This window comes from Mastigoproctus giganteus, chromosome 2, assembly GCF_048544385.1.
Source record: "Mastigoproctus giganteus isolate SK-2022 chromosome 2, ASM4854438v1, whole genome shotgun sequence".
NCBI lineage: Eukaryota > Metazoa > Arthropoda > Arachnida > Uropygi > Thelyphonidae > Mastigoproctus > Mastigoproctus giganteus.
The window spans coordinates 128,401,181-128,416,723 of NC_143576.1; the positions used below are offsets into that span (position 1 = coordinate 128,401,181).

General features: G+C 37.7%; 1 protein-coding gene across 3 annotated transcripts in view; it reads right to left on the reverse strand.

Annotated features, from left to right (window-relative positions):
• C3G (C3G guanyl-nucleotide exchange factor) overlaps positions 1 to 15,543 on the reverse strand; it is a 410,407-nt gene that overhangs the window by 29,028 nt on the left and 365,836 nt on the right. For 2 of the 3 annotated variants that reach the window (XM_090368667.1, XM_090368668.1), the window contains exon 17: positions 18 to 115. In XM_090368667.1, coding sequence (XP_090224793.1) covers positions 18 to 115 — 98 coding nt within the window. Of the gene's footprint in view, positions 1 to 17; positions 116 to 15,543 lie in introns of those variants that run through there. The other variant, XM_090368669.1, reaches the window with a different exon arrangement.

Sequence of the window (15,543 nt, forward strand, 5' to 3'; positions counted from 1 at the left end):
TTACAATATATACTCACATATAAGGAATACAAGGTGGTTCTGTTTCTGCTAGAGCTTGTCGATAAGCACGAAATGAAGAGGAACTATCAATTAATGCACAATACTCCTTAAGTCCCTAAAATTGTTTTGATTAATATTTGAAAATTATTCAGCTAAAAAAAAAACTTAAATCAATATTAAAGGAAACTAACACTAAGTAGTTCTAGAAAGTAAATTCAAACCTATGCTTAATTTTATTTCTGTTTTATTCATGCAAAAGTGACTGAGCTGCAACCATCAAACTTAATTATGATTCTGCTGCACCCAGTATATAACACACCTGCAAATTTGTGTCACCATCTATAGATATGAATATACGTCCTGTGTGAATGCATTCTGCAACAGGAAGTCAGTTAAGGTTTAAATCTGACTGCATTTATTATAATTCAACTGTATTCACACTCATGTAAAAAGATATGAATTTTGAGCAACAAGTAACCATTAAGTTGTACATGTGTGTGTGGCTACAGAAAAATTTTACAGAAAAAAACACAAGACATGATCAAATAAAAACTTATGGCAATGAATTTGTTTCAATAATGCATACATGTGTGTGTATATCACTGGTATCTTGACTTTGGTGCTTCAAGACAGGATAGCAAGTGTTGGAAGTTGATCTTTATATTAGTAGGTTGGTAGCTTCTCATAAATGTTTGCATTTTGGAGGTCATAAACATGAATGCGGACAAAAATTATTGATGAACCTGTCAAGATCATTAGGATTTTAAAATCATGGCAGTTGCTATGTCATTATTCTTGGCAAAAATGCATTGCATGTATAGTCACTTGGTTCTAGAAAATCTTGTAGACTACTATCAGGAAGAATATGTCCATCAGAGGCAATGATATCAACAGAACTGATGTAGACCCAGATCACTTCAATAGAGTTATTAGTAATAGAGTGAGACAACACCTTTAAGATCTTAAGAGTTAGACATTTGTTCATGCACTCCAGTAAAAAGGTAAGATAATGCTGGATGGCTTCTTCAATAGCCAGTTATCATTAATCATGAATTTGCAATGATGACACCTGAAAGCCAAAAAGTTTGAAGAACTGTTTATAATGGTATGTGCACAGGTAGAACTGAGTGTTGGTTGAAGATTCACAATTATCAATTTACAATTTAAAGGAGCTACAGCATAAACATCATTCAATACAAACTACTGTGAGACATTGCAGTTGTGCCATATGGCACTTGATTTGAGATGCAGGAGATGGCGCCTACCATGTATTGTATCATATTTGAACAGGGTAAGAGTAGAAAACTTGCTTCTTCTCCAAACAATGGTCAAAAATTCTGATCTCTTGGCCCGCATCTTTTGCCTCCTCAGCTAAAGACAAAGCTGATTTACTAGCATAATGCTTTTATTCTAACCCTTGTATTAATGTTCTTGGTAAACTACCACCTACTATTCCCAGTACACTCCATTCAATTCCTTTTGTGGTCTTCTGTTAAAAGGATGTCAGAAGAATTTAAGCCTTGATGCCAAGAAAGTTCCAGGTCCTGATTTTTTTCTCCACTTGTTCTCAAGACCTGTGCTCCAGAGCTTACTCTTGTCCTATATCACTTTTTTACCATTTCTTATTCTACTGGTATTTTTCCCTCTGCTTGGAAATTTGCTCATATCCAGCCAGTTCCTAAAAAAAGGTAACACCCCCCCCCCCCCAATTCAATTATTGTCCCACTGCACATCTACATTTTCTAAATGTAATGGAGAAATCCATTAACCACACACTAACTCCTAAAATATCTAAAAATCTTCCATCTGATCAATGATTGTAACATGGATTCCATCAGTGTCAATTCACTGGTGATATACTGGCTTATGTTACTCATCTGTAGACAAATTCAATGGTAAATGGTGAAATTCAAGCAGTTGCTCATTTCAAAGGTTTCTGATCATGTTTGGCATAAAGGTCTTCTAAATGAGTCTTTCATCTTATGGTTTAACAACTGTTTTTTTGTAATTGGATATCCAGTTTTCTTTCTGATTGCTCACTGTGCATGATGCTAGATCGCTTCCTGTCTTCTAACTTCTCCACTAATGCTGGTCTTCCCCAGGGTTCAGTTCTTTCTTCCATTCTTTTCCTATTGTATATTAATGACCTTGCATTGATTGGAAATCCTATTCATAATTTTCCTGACGATAGCACATTGCATTCCACCTTCCAGTTTGAGAAATACTGAACAAACAGCTTCAGCTTCTCGAATATTCCCTATCAATTCTTTAAATGCTGGTCTCCAGGTAATTCTCCAGTGAGGCAAAGGTTAATTTCATTCCTTCTAAAACCCGAGTCCTGTCTTATATTTTGTAAAAAGGATTCTTTTGTTCCTATGCTTATCTTCCATGGTACTCAGATTTCTACACAATATCACATATCCCTATTAGGAATTACCCTGACTTCTAATATCTCTTGGCATAAGAACAGCATCTCAATATTGCTTCTTCTGCATCTAAAAAACTGGGTTCTCTCTTTTGTACAAATCTCCCCTCATCATCATCTGTCATTGTTCCACTATTCCATGGGTCAACATATGAAGCCTTGCCACCATGCCGTCGTTGATTTCACCCCAGTTCCTCCTCTCTTAATGACATCGGTCTTTATCATGTCCTTCCACCTTATTGCCTCATGCATTGGTCTCCCCTTGGTCTTTTTGTCCCTTAATTGTAAATCAAACCTTCTTGGCAAACGCCTCTCGTTCATCCTCCTGACATGTCCAAACCATTTCAAACGGGACCTTTCAGTCCTATTCTAGAGTTTTTCAACCTGAATTGTCTCCCTAATCACATAATTCTTGATTTTGTTGCATCTTATCTTCCTGACTATGCTCCTCACAAATCTCATTTCTTACCCCTGAATTCTGCTTTCATCCGTTTTCCTCATAGTCCAAGTTTCAGATGCATACGTCAGAATTGATACATAATAGGCCTGAAATATAGCCTTCTTATACTTCAGTGGTATGTTCCTGTTCCAGATCAGATCTCTTGTCTGCCTATAGAAATTCCCACCCACTTGTATCCTTCTGCTTATTTCTTTGTCTATCACAACAGTCTCTGTAATGGTGTTTCCTGGATACTTGAAGTTGTTAACCATTTTTAGCTCTTTCCCTACCATTGTAATGTATCCGTCAGGCTTGCCACTTCTCTTTAGACCCATTACTTCACTCTTTTCCTGACTGAAAACCAGTCCAAACTCATTGGCCATACTAGCCCATATATCAACCTACCATTGCATTTGTTTCCTGCTCTCTACCCATGTGCAGAGGTCATTTGCGAAGAGCATGACTTTCATCTGGTCCTGTCCCAGTTGTTCCACCACTCTACATTGCACATCATTCGTGACAGCTATGAACAGCAGTGGTGACAGGACATCTCCTTGCCTCAAAGCTGATGTTATTTCGAAGCTCTCTGTCAATCCCATCATTGTTCTTACTTTGCTCACTGTGTTGGTGCACATATTCTCTCAGTTCTCTTCACAAGATGTTCCTCTATCCCCAAGTTTCTCAAAACCTCCCACACCTTCTCTTTCTTTACGACATCAAATGCTTTCTTTATATCCAAAAATGCCATCCATAATTCTTAATTGTGTTCTTAACACTTTTCCATCAGTTGCCTGATGCAGAAAATTAGATCCGCTGCCAATCTGCCAGGCCTAAAGCCATACTGTTCCTCGGCCATCCTATTTTCAATCATTCCTCATCTTCCATTCTAACACTCTCTTATAGCATACTCAAATCTGCCCTATTATGGAATATTGTTCCTACATTTGGGGTTGTGCCCCTATAACCCCTCTCAGGCTTCTAGACTCCATTCAAAAGAGGGCAGTTAGGTTAATTTATGTCCCATCTCTTACAAAGTCTCTCCACTCTCTCTGTCTCATAGATGCTCTCTTTCTGCTGCACTTCTTTTCTATAGATACTTCCATGGGCACTATTTTTCTGAAATGGCTTCTACAATTCCAAACCAGTCAGCATCCTTATATTGTCCAACTTTTATTCTTCCTTATTTATTCCTTCAACTTCCATTTTGCAGAACAATTTCCCTTCATACATATTTCCTGTTTTCAGTTAACAGAAATTTAATACTAATACCTAGTAATAATACCTATTTAGTACTAATACCTTTTACACAAAAGGCATTAGTACTATAGGTTCTAATACCTTTTGTGTTTGGGATTTTCATATAAAAAAAACAAATGGATATTTCAAATAGTTAGCTTGGGAAATTGAAAATAATATTTTTAACCTGCAATTGCATGAATTTGTGTGACAATAGAAGATGTGACATCACTTTTTTTTCAGGTTTCTTTATTATATTCTACAGGGATAATTCAAAATTATTTTAAATATTAGAAAAAATGCTATATAATGCTAGCTAAATCATACAAATACAATTAAATAATGGATGTTTTTGCATAACTTTTACACTGGAAAATCTGAAAAATAAAAAGATCATTACTCCAGTTGTAAGTCCATTTGTTACTACTTTTTTGGTTTATTGTCAATCACAAAGGTACATTAAACAATAAAACTTCTCACACAGAGCTTCTGCCTTGTCACATGCTATTTGTTGGTCTGCACTCTAGGAGATGACATTTTTCACTAGGCACTGCATCATATGAAATGTTTCAAACAGATGGCCTGGAGAATTCAATTACGATTTCACCCAGCATTTATGTGAAACCACATAAGAGAAAATTAGGCTTGATTGAACACCATTTTTTAATTTTTTAATTTTTCAGTAAAAGGTTGAGAAATATATTAACTCAACTGAGGAGTCTTTTTTTTTTTTTTTTTTTAGTTAGTTGTTGGCGCATCAGCTTCTGTGGCCATAATGCACCTCCCAAGGTTTTTGCAGTACTCTGATCCAAGCCCAAGACGGGATTCGAACCCGTGACCTTTGGGTTGCCAGGCAGGCACTTTACCCACCCGGCCAGCCTGGTCGGCTGAGGAGTCGTGCAGTGCTACATCAACCAAGTACTAGTACAACAACAGCACAGTGCATGTTAAAATCCATGTGATACTACTAAATACTGTAATATTCTTATGGTAGTAGTACGGAATACTACTACCCTAGTACGGAGTACTGCCCTAGTACGGAATAGTGTTATCACATCTGAGGTGGTATCTTGTAAACTCCTAACCCTAGGTGGCTGACCTGGAGTACAAACATATACTTTATTATGTGCAACAATTGAACGTAATAAAGTAAAAAAAAATTAGAACTTGTATCTCATGGCCAGAAGTGACTTTTTAATTAGGTCTCCTGATCCTCAAGGAATGGCTCACAAAAAAATAAGATTTTTCTTTTTTCATCAGATAACATTTTGGCAGTTAACATGGTAAAGCAGAGCCCACTGACTTTTGATCAAAAAGGGTCAAAATGTATAATGTACCTCAAGAACTTACCCACAGGCCATAAAAATTCAAATTATTATTTACATGGCAATAGATATCTACATATCTGTATATGTAGTTTTTCTGTGAAAGTGTGCAAGTTCATGGGCCAAGCTGCATGTTTTGTGGACTGAAAAAACCCAGAATAATGTAAGATTCCTACTCCCTCTGCAAGAGATTAGATTCCTATAACCCAAAGGCAACTGAACCCAGAGAGGGTCAAACAAGTGACAGATAGTAGTATATCATGCTGCCCAAGCTACAATGGAGGAATACCACAGAATGCAGTATAAAATAATAAATAAAGTAAAATACAAAAAAAAATGCCACAATAATGAACACCAGAGAAAATGTTCAGTATAATGAAATCACTTTCCATCCCCCTGTCAATTTACTATGTATCTTAATGTGAAAATGTTCCATTTTAATAAATTTCCTTGTAACAAAAATATATCAGTTTAGCACAATAAAAACTAAATACAAAACAATACAATCACTAAGGAAATTTGTAAAAAGAAAATCCAATGTATATGTTCTTATTATTAGTCAAATGTTATAACAATCTACTAACCAAGAAGTTAATTACCCATTTGAGATTAGTGGCTTTTGATCTGTCTACTTTCCTAAAGTCTTACTTCAGGAATTTTGGGAGTGATAGGGGTTGTTACATGAAGTTACATATTGAGTGAAACAGTCTCATGAGGCAGCAGCATTGAAATTATGCTTGTTAACAGTTTTGTGTAATGAGGTATGGTTGTTTACATTGTATCATCTGATGGTTGTGCTTATTAAAGTTTTAAAAATCTGAAAATGGAAGAGACTATAGTTTCAGGGTTATGTTTTGAATATTAGCATTAGTTGAGTATAATGCTTACTTCTTTGCATCATATGCCTATATGATGCAAGAAAGCAAGCTTATACAGCATCAGCCAAAAAAAAAAAAAAAAAAAAAAAACCCCTTCCCATTTCACCTATCCAGTCACTCCAAGTATAACCTCTCTCACGCTTCTAGACTCCATTCAAAAGAGGGCAATCAGGTTAATTAATGACCCATCTCTTACAGACTTTCTCTCTCTCTCTCTCTCTCTCTCTCTCTCTCTCATAGATGTTCTCTTTCTGCTGCATTAAGGTCTTGTTTGTCATCGATAGACAAGAGTATCCACATGTAGTCAAAGGATTTTCAGCTCCAAGAAATGTTTTTTAAGAATTTTGCTAATTTATTGACATATTAAATTGTACTCTATAAGTAACTTTATGGTTCTAGTCATACTAATTATTTTTTTTTTAAATTTAGCTAGAGATTTTGTAGGTTACTACTTATTGAAGAATATGTGTAGAAGCTTTGTATCGTTCGAATCTTGCCACCACAATTAAAATTTTTTAATTGTAGTAAATAGGTAGCTGTACAGTTCAAATCACTTAGGTTGGTGTTAGCATGATAATTTTGTTATATATCATAATTAACTTAACTTTCAAGTGTAACGGTATAGCCTAATACATATAATGCAAATTTGTAGCACGGTAGTATTACTGCTGCGTAACTAGTATAATAATAAGAACCTTCGAATTTTAATTATATATAATTAGTAACGTAAACTTCTTAGCATAACTGGTATATAGTGTTATTACTGAATTAGATATACAGTAAACCCCCGCAATTCGCGGGGGTTACGTTCCTGAGAAATGTCGCGAATACCGAAAACGCGAATACTGAGTTATGGCTACCATAGTAATAAAGGGGTTCCGTTCCAAAGTATGAAATATATAAGAAAAACTACTCTAAAATTTTGTCTATGTATGTATTATATGTACCTTCATAATATGACTATGTACATAGACAGTACATAGTGAAATGCAAGCATATGGCATCAAAATGAAAATAACAATTTAATATTAAATGTAATATTTATTAGAAATTTCAAACAAATCTTTCAAACCAGCGCCTTTGCTTGCTAGCAAAAAAAACATCCCACCAGTGCTATCACCAGTTTCGCTAAAGTGTTGATAAAGGAGTTTTGCTTTTTCGCGAATGATGAGTGAACTTAACGGAATTTTATTTTGAGTTCGGTCTTCTATCCACAGATTTAAAGCTTTTCCATTTTTTCTAATTTAACATCATGAGTTACAGAGCAAATTTTTGAAATAATTAGCGCATTTTCACGGATACTATGGCAGATTTTTTCTTCCAATTTCTTGATTGATCGTACCGTTGACTCATTGATTTTATAATGTTTTGCCACTGAGGGGACACTTTCACCATTAGAAATTTTGTCTAATAACTCAATTTTATTTGCTAATGTCATCACCTTCTTTGATATTTTCACATTTCTCTTTTTATTCGTAGCCATATTTTTGTAGGGGTTAGAAAGAACTTGTCCACGATAAAGTCACTTTCTTCCATTAACACACTCGAAAAAGTCTGTTTTACACTGCAAAACGGTAGATTTATCATTTTTGTAAGCATATCAATTTATAAATTGATAAATTTATTCAATTTATAAAGTGATAAATTTATTCAATTTATAAACATATAAATTAAAAGCAAACAACGAAACCTTCCATGACAAACGCATAACACATACTGAACACGGATTAGCGAGAAACATCCAGGCTCGCGATTTTTTCACCCCTCTCCCCCCACCCACCGAGCGCTGTTTTGACCGGGAAAGATAATTTTAGCCACGCCCATGTTTTTTATGGCGGAAAATATTCACAGCGCTTTAAAATTCACATTTTTTTAGGTTTCATCTTATATTAAATCGGCGATCGCGAATACAGATACCGTGAATAGTGGGGGTTTACTGTATTTGTTTAGTGAAGTGTTTTTAATTATACTGAATTTGAATAAAAATTGTGGTACTGGGGAGAACTGAGGGCGACAGTTTCCCCTCCAAACCACGGCCCTATAAGATGTGTAGCTTGTTTGATGTTTGCAGAGCTATCAGGAATGGGACATTATATCGCTAAGGGATGTCTTTGTGTGTGCTCTATGTAAGGAGTGTCATGAGGATATTAGGCACCAACTCAGTGTTGTTATGGACGTTTATAATAGCTTGAAGAAGTTGGTGGATGCCCTAGAAGGTATTAAATTGGGGGCTAATCAAGCTCTTAGCTGTCCACCAATGCCAGAGCTTGCACTTGATCATCAGGTAACACAGCAGCAACCCCCAATGCAGAATGCACTGGTCCCACAGGAGCTCGGTAACTATTGTCAGGGAAACAAATATACTGTGCAAAAAGGATGGGAGGAATAGGACCAGGGTATGTCTGCCAAGGGCAAAAGTTGATGACATTGTGCAGCTATCTTTTAAGGGCACCAAAGGTGATATTGTTATACATGTTGGCACTAATGACATTAAGAGTAGGATATCTGCACACTTAACAAGTACAGGCAATGTTAAAAAAACAAGTCGCAAGTTGTGGTTAAATTTGAAAGTGTCTGAAATTGATGGGAGTCTTGAAAATCAATTCAGCCCTGGAGAGATTGTGCAAGACTCACAGGGCAGAATTTTGAACAACATGGTCTTTGCTAGTTAACAGGAGAGACTGCTTCTACAGAGATGGGATACACTTAAATAGAAAGGATGCAACGATATTTGCTGATGCTATCGAGGCAGTGTTAGCTGGATCAGAAAACCACTAACTTGGGGCGGGGGGGAGATGCACAGAATAATAGATTAACAGTACCCACAGGCAGAGGTAAAAGTGATTCTTGCACTACTTCTATTGAAACAAGCCACAGCCTTAAAAACAAGATGCTAGGGATTTCAAGAACTGCTGGGAGACATCACAAAACAAGTAAATACTGTGTTAGGGTAACTAAGAATAAGTGCATGTATATTATTATTACTATTATTACCCATATGGTGCAAGGAAGCCTGAGGCTTATTGTGCACTAGCCAAAAAAAAAAAAAAAAATCCCATGTTACCCTGAGAGAGAGAGAGAGAGAGAGAGAGAGAGAGAGAGAGAGAGAGACAGAAGTAGAAGGGAATCACACCAAGAAGCCAAGAAAGAGAAGAATGATGTCCAGCTCGGGACCCTGCGTTTGCTCAGCCCATACTCACCAGATGTGAGCCCCCGAAGCAATACATGTACACCAATGCTAGGAGTATAGTAAATAAATTTGAAGTGCAACAGGATCTGGAAAGGTTGAGCAGATGGGCTGAGAGGTGGCAAATGAAGTTTAACATTGACAAATGTAAAGTACTACATATGGAGGGGTGAAGTGGAAGTTTTTTTTTTTTTTTGGCTGATGCTGCATAAGCTTGCTTTCTTGCATCATATGCCCCTACATATGGGAAACAGCAACCCCAGAGCAACGTATCAATTCTGTGGTACTGCACTGACAGTGGTAGAGAATGAAAAGGACCTGGGGGTAATTGTGCAGGCAGATATGAAGTTCTCTGAGCAGTTTTTTGGTTTGTTATTTTAGTTTTTTTTTTTTTTTTTTTTTTTTAGGAGCATTAGCAACTAAGGCCATATTGCTCCGAGAATATGCGGTGGTTATTCCCTTGACCTTTCCGCATCCTCTGTATTTGGTGGTGACGGGCTCGAACCCTGGTCTAATCAAGAACCGTGTGTTACGCACTGCTGCTCCTTCCCACCTGGCTATGGAGGTGCCTCTCTGAGCAGTGCAGACGGGTTGCAAGCGTAGCTCATGGTGTCTTGTCAATGATATACAGGAATTTTTCTAGCAGGGATAAGGAGGTGTTATTCCCTTGTATAAGGCAATGGTCAGGCCACATCTTGAGTACTGTATACAGGTCTGGAAGCCTCATTTCAAGAAGGATGTAGAGCTGCTGGAACGAGTACAGAGAAGGGCAACAAGATTAATGAATGGAACAAAGGGTTGCTCTTAGGAAGAAAGGCTTAAGTTTTGCAAATTACAGTGTCTGGAGACTAGGCACCAGCGAGGTGATCTGATAGAGGTGTATAAAGTCTTGAATGGTTTGAGCATGCTCAATGCTGATGGGATTCTTCCTCTTGCTCGGAATAATCACCTGAGAGGGCATAAATTCAAATTGAGGAAAGACAGATGTAGGATAGATATGCGGAAATTTGCCTTCAGCCAATGGGTAGTTGGTTGGTAGAACAGACTTCCACCAACCAACTACCTTGTTGTGGAAGTTGGTAGCCTAAATAAATTTATGTCTCAGCTGGATAGGTATTTTGAACGAACGGAGGGTTAAGTGGAAGTTTTTTTTTTTTTTTTTTGGCTGATGCTGCATAAGCTTGCTTTCTTGCATCATATGCCTCTACTAATGCTAATGTCAATACAGACATTGTTAGGATTTCAGGGATGTGGTGTGACTCAGATATAAGAGATGCAGAATTTGAATATGGGGAGTACTATATATACAGAAAGAAAAACAGACAGGAGGGGGGGGGTTATGCTCTTAGTAAAGAAACTCATAATATCTAAGGCAGTACATCCAATTGACATGGGTGGCCAGTGCAATGTTGAATGAGTTTGGTATGACATAAGCACTGGGAAGGCAAAATTGAGAGTAGGAGTGCATTATAGGCCTAATGACTCTGATGAATACAACGAACAGCTGTACAGAGAAATAAAGTGGGCCAGTAATCAGAATGTCTTATAATGATAGTTTTTAACTTTCAAAATATTGACTGGAACTTGTTTGTTCCATCACATACCTCGAAGACTTCTGTGGATTTATTGGATGACTGTTTTCTACAGCAGCATTTCAGGGAGGAAACAAGAGGGAGTAATACTTTTGATCTGATTGTTAGCAGTGATTATTCACACATTAAGAATCTGCAGATAAAAGAATCACTAGGTGGCAGTGATTTACTTAAGGACGTAACTACCGTCAAGGGTAAAGAGATGGGTTTTTGGTTTTGTATAGGTGACTACTTAGTCTCAGACAATTTTTCAATTCTATACAGCGGGACCAACTGATGAAGTTACCATCAATAAATTCTAAATAGGAAGCATTCAAGGAATTAATCACAGAAGCTACTAGGCCTTTCATACCAACTAAGAAATACCCTTCAAGGTATAGGCCAAAACGGATGTCAGATGAACTCATGAAACTTATGGCAGGGAAGAAAAGTGCATGGGATGCATATAAATTACCAGGCAACACAGAAGACTAAGGTTGATATAAAGTAGTCTATAATCAAATCACAAAGGAGGTCAGGCAAGCAAATTATGTGAAATCTTAATAAGGATGCAAAGAAAAACAACACACCCTTCTTTACTTATGTAAACACTAAAAGGGAGATGATCAAATTGGTCCACTTGATATTGATTTGACTGTTGATCTTGCTCTGGTTGCTGACAAACTGAAAGAGTATATGTGTGAATGTAGATGCAAAATGCATCTACATTCACGCACGAGGAATTCTTTAGAGAAGGAGATGTCTATCAATCTCTACCAGGGAGCTAAATGATTTTATAATTGAGAGGAAAGTGGTAGAGAATTGTTGAAGGTACACATAAGAAAGGCACCTGGGGTGACTGGGATATATCCAGTTATATTAAGGAGGCAGCAAAGGAAGTAAGCAAACTATTAGCCATAATTATGAGAGCATCCTTGAATTCAGTGGAGGTCTCTGCAGATTGGAGAAGTGCAAATGTATCCCAAATTCACAAGGGGGGGGGATCAAAGAGTGATATGAATAATTACAGGCCTGTTAGTTTAGCTTCTGTTCCAGGGAAAATAATGGAGTCACTGGTAAAAGAAGTAATGAAGGATCATCTAGACAAGGATGCAATTATACTTCAAATACTGCAAGGGTTTGTTAAGGGGGAAATCTTTGATCAATTTGAATGTTACTATGATGTGGTCAAAACAAAACTAGATGCAAAAAAATTACTTTGTATCATATACTTGGAATTCATGAAAGCTTTTATACTGTTGTACATAAAAGAATGCTGTAAAAATTTGAGCAGTGTGACATTAAGGGCAGTTGCTGCAATGGATAAAGGAATAGCTGAGTGGGAATATACAGAGAATAATAATCAATGGACAGTGCTCTTTGTGGACTTTTTTTTTTTTTTTTTTTGGTAGTTGTTGGCGCATAGGCTTCTGTGGCCATAATGCACCTCCCAAGGTTTTTGCAGTACTTTGATCCAAGCCCGAGGCGGGAATCAAACCCGCAACCTTTGGGTTACCAGGCAGGCACTTTACCCACCTGGCTATCCCGGTTGGCTCTTTGTGGACTAATGTTAGTGGAGTCCCCCAGGGTTCAGTGTTGGGCCCATTGTTGTTTTCTATATTTATCAAATGATATTGATAAAAGGATATCACACTTAATGTTCAAGTTTGCAAATGATAACTAAGGTTGTCAGGGTGTAATGACAGTAAGCTACTGCAATGGGATCTAGAAAAGTTGGGCAGATGGGCTGTAAAATGGCAATTGAAGTTTAACATTGATAAATGCAAAGTACTGCATATGAGTAGCAGTAACCCCAGAGTAACAGAACTGTATGGCAGTACACTCAAGGTAGTGGAAAATTAGAAAGATCTGGGGTTAATTTTGCAGTTAGATATGAAGTACTCTCAGCAATGCAGACAGGCTGCCAGGACAGCTCATGGAGTTTTGTCAATGATATACAGGAATTTTGCTAGCAGGGATAAGGAGGTGATTATCCCATTGTATAAGGCGATAGTCAAGGCTACATCTTGGGTACTGTATACAATTCTGGAGACCTCATTTTAGGAAGGATATGGAGCTGCTAGAACGGGTACAGAGAAGGACAACAAGACTGATGAACGGAAGAAAGGGGTGCTCTTACCAAGAAAGCCTTCAGTTCTGCCATTTGCAGCATTTGGAGACAACACTTGTGAGGTGATCTGATTGAGGTTTTTAAAGCTTTGAATGGACTGAGCAAGCTCAATGCTGATGGGATTCTTCCTCTTGCTCAGTCCACACACACACATGGAGAAGGCACAAATTCAAACTGAGGTAGGATGGTTGTAGAATAAATAAATTTCATTCCCTCCAAAACAAAATATTGGAGGGAATGAAAGTGAAATGGGAGATGTCCTTTTTTTTTTTTCCTTTTACTGATGCCATATAAGCTTGCTTTCTTGCATCATCTGCCACTGCTAATGCTTTCCTTTCTTCCGCCACAGGTGGGAAAAAAAAGAAAAGGGGGAAAAATCATTGACTAAAGTTTTGTTTTGTGGAAAATAAGCTTAAAAAATAATTAAAAATTTTTCAATTTGTCATTAAAAATATAAAGTATGTTGCATTATAATTATTTCTTAATATATAACTTGGAAATTTTTACTGCATTGGCTCTATCATGCAAGTAAGCTTACCATATTAGCATTAGCATTAGTAGAGGCATTTGATGCAAGAAAGCAAGCTTATGCAGCATCAGCCAAAAAAAAAAAAAAAAAAATCCACTTCACCCCTCTGTTCGTTCAAAATACCTGTCCAGCTGAGCCTTAAACTTATTTAGCCTATCAACCTCCACCACAAGGGATGGAAGTCTGTTCCACCAACCAACCACCCGCTGGCTAAAGGCAAATTTCCGCACGTCTATCCTACATCTGTCTTTCCTCAATTTGAATTTATGTCCTCTCAGGTGATTTTTCTGAGCTAGAGGAAGAATCCCATCAGCATTGAGCATGCTTAAACCATTCAAGGCTTTATACACCTCTATCAGATCACCTCGCTGGTGCCTAGTCTCCAGACACTGTAATTTGCAAAACTTAAGCCTTTCTTCGTAAGAGCACCCCTTTGTTCCATTCACTAATCTTGTTGCCCTTCTCTGTACTCGTTCCAGCAGCTCTACATCCTTCTTGAAATGAGGCCTCCAGACCTGTATACAGTACTCTAGGTGTGGCCTGACCATTGCCTTATACAATGGAATAATCACCTCCTTATCCCTGCTGGAAAAATTCCTGTATATCATTGACAATACTCCATGAGCTACTCTTGCAGCCCGTCTGCACTGTTCGGAGAACTTCATATCTGCCTGCACAACCACCCCCAAGTCCCTTTCATTCTCTACCACTGTCAGTGTAGTACCACAGAGTTGATACGTTGCTCTGGGGTTGCTGTTTCCCATGTGTAGTACTTTACATTTGTCAATGTTAAACTTCATTTGCCACCTCTCAGCCCATCTGCTCAACCTTTCCAGATCCTGTTGCAGCAGCATAGTGTCAGTAGTGTCCTTGACAACCCTGCCAACCTTTGTATCATCTGCAAACTTGGACATTAAGCTTGATATACCATCATCAATATCATTTATAAATACAGAAAACAATAATGGACCCAACACTGAGCCCCGAGGGACTCCACTAATAACATTAGTCCACGATGAGCAGTGTCCATTGATTACCACTCTCTGTCTTCTCCCCCTCAATCACCCCTTTATTCATAGCAGCAATTTGCCTCCAATGTCACACTGCTCCAATTTGTGTAGCAGTCTTCCATGTGTAACAGTATCAAAAGCCTTTCTAAGATCCAAGTATATAATATCAAAGTTATTCCCTGCATCCAGTTCTTTTGTGACTGCATCATAGTATCCAATCAAGTTGGTCAGGCAAGACTTCCCCTTAACAAAACCATGCTGTGTCTGAGCTATAACTGAAGTCTTGTCTAAATGATCCTGCAGTGCTTCTTTAACCAGTGCCTCCATTAATTTTCCTGGAACAGAAGTTAAGCTCACAGGTCTATAATTACTTGTGTCAGCCTTTGATCCTCCTTTGTGAATTGGGGTCACATTTGCACATTTCCAGTCTATGGGTACCTCCCCTGAGTCCAAGGAAGCTCTCATAATTATGGCTAAGGGTTTGCTTACTTCCTTTGCTGCCTCCTTTAATATAACTGGATAGATCCCATCCACCCTGGGTGCCTTTCTTGTGTTTATCTTCAACAGTTTCTCCTCCACTTTACTCCCAGTTATTTCAAGATTCTGTAGCTTACTGCTAGAGTTGAATACACCTCTGGCATTCCCCTTGCTGAATAACTCCTCATGTGTGAATGTCGATGCAAAATATTCATTTAGTTTGTTAGCTACCTGAGCAGGATCATCAACAGTTGACCCATCAATATCAAGTGGACCAATCTGATTCATCCCCTTCCTTCTAGAGTTTACATAAGTAAAGAACTCTTTGCTGTTTT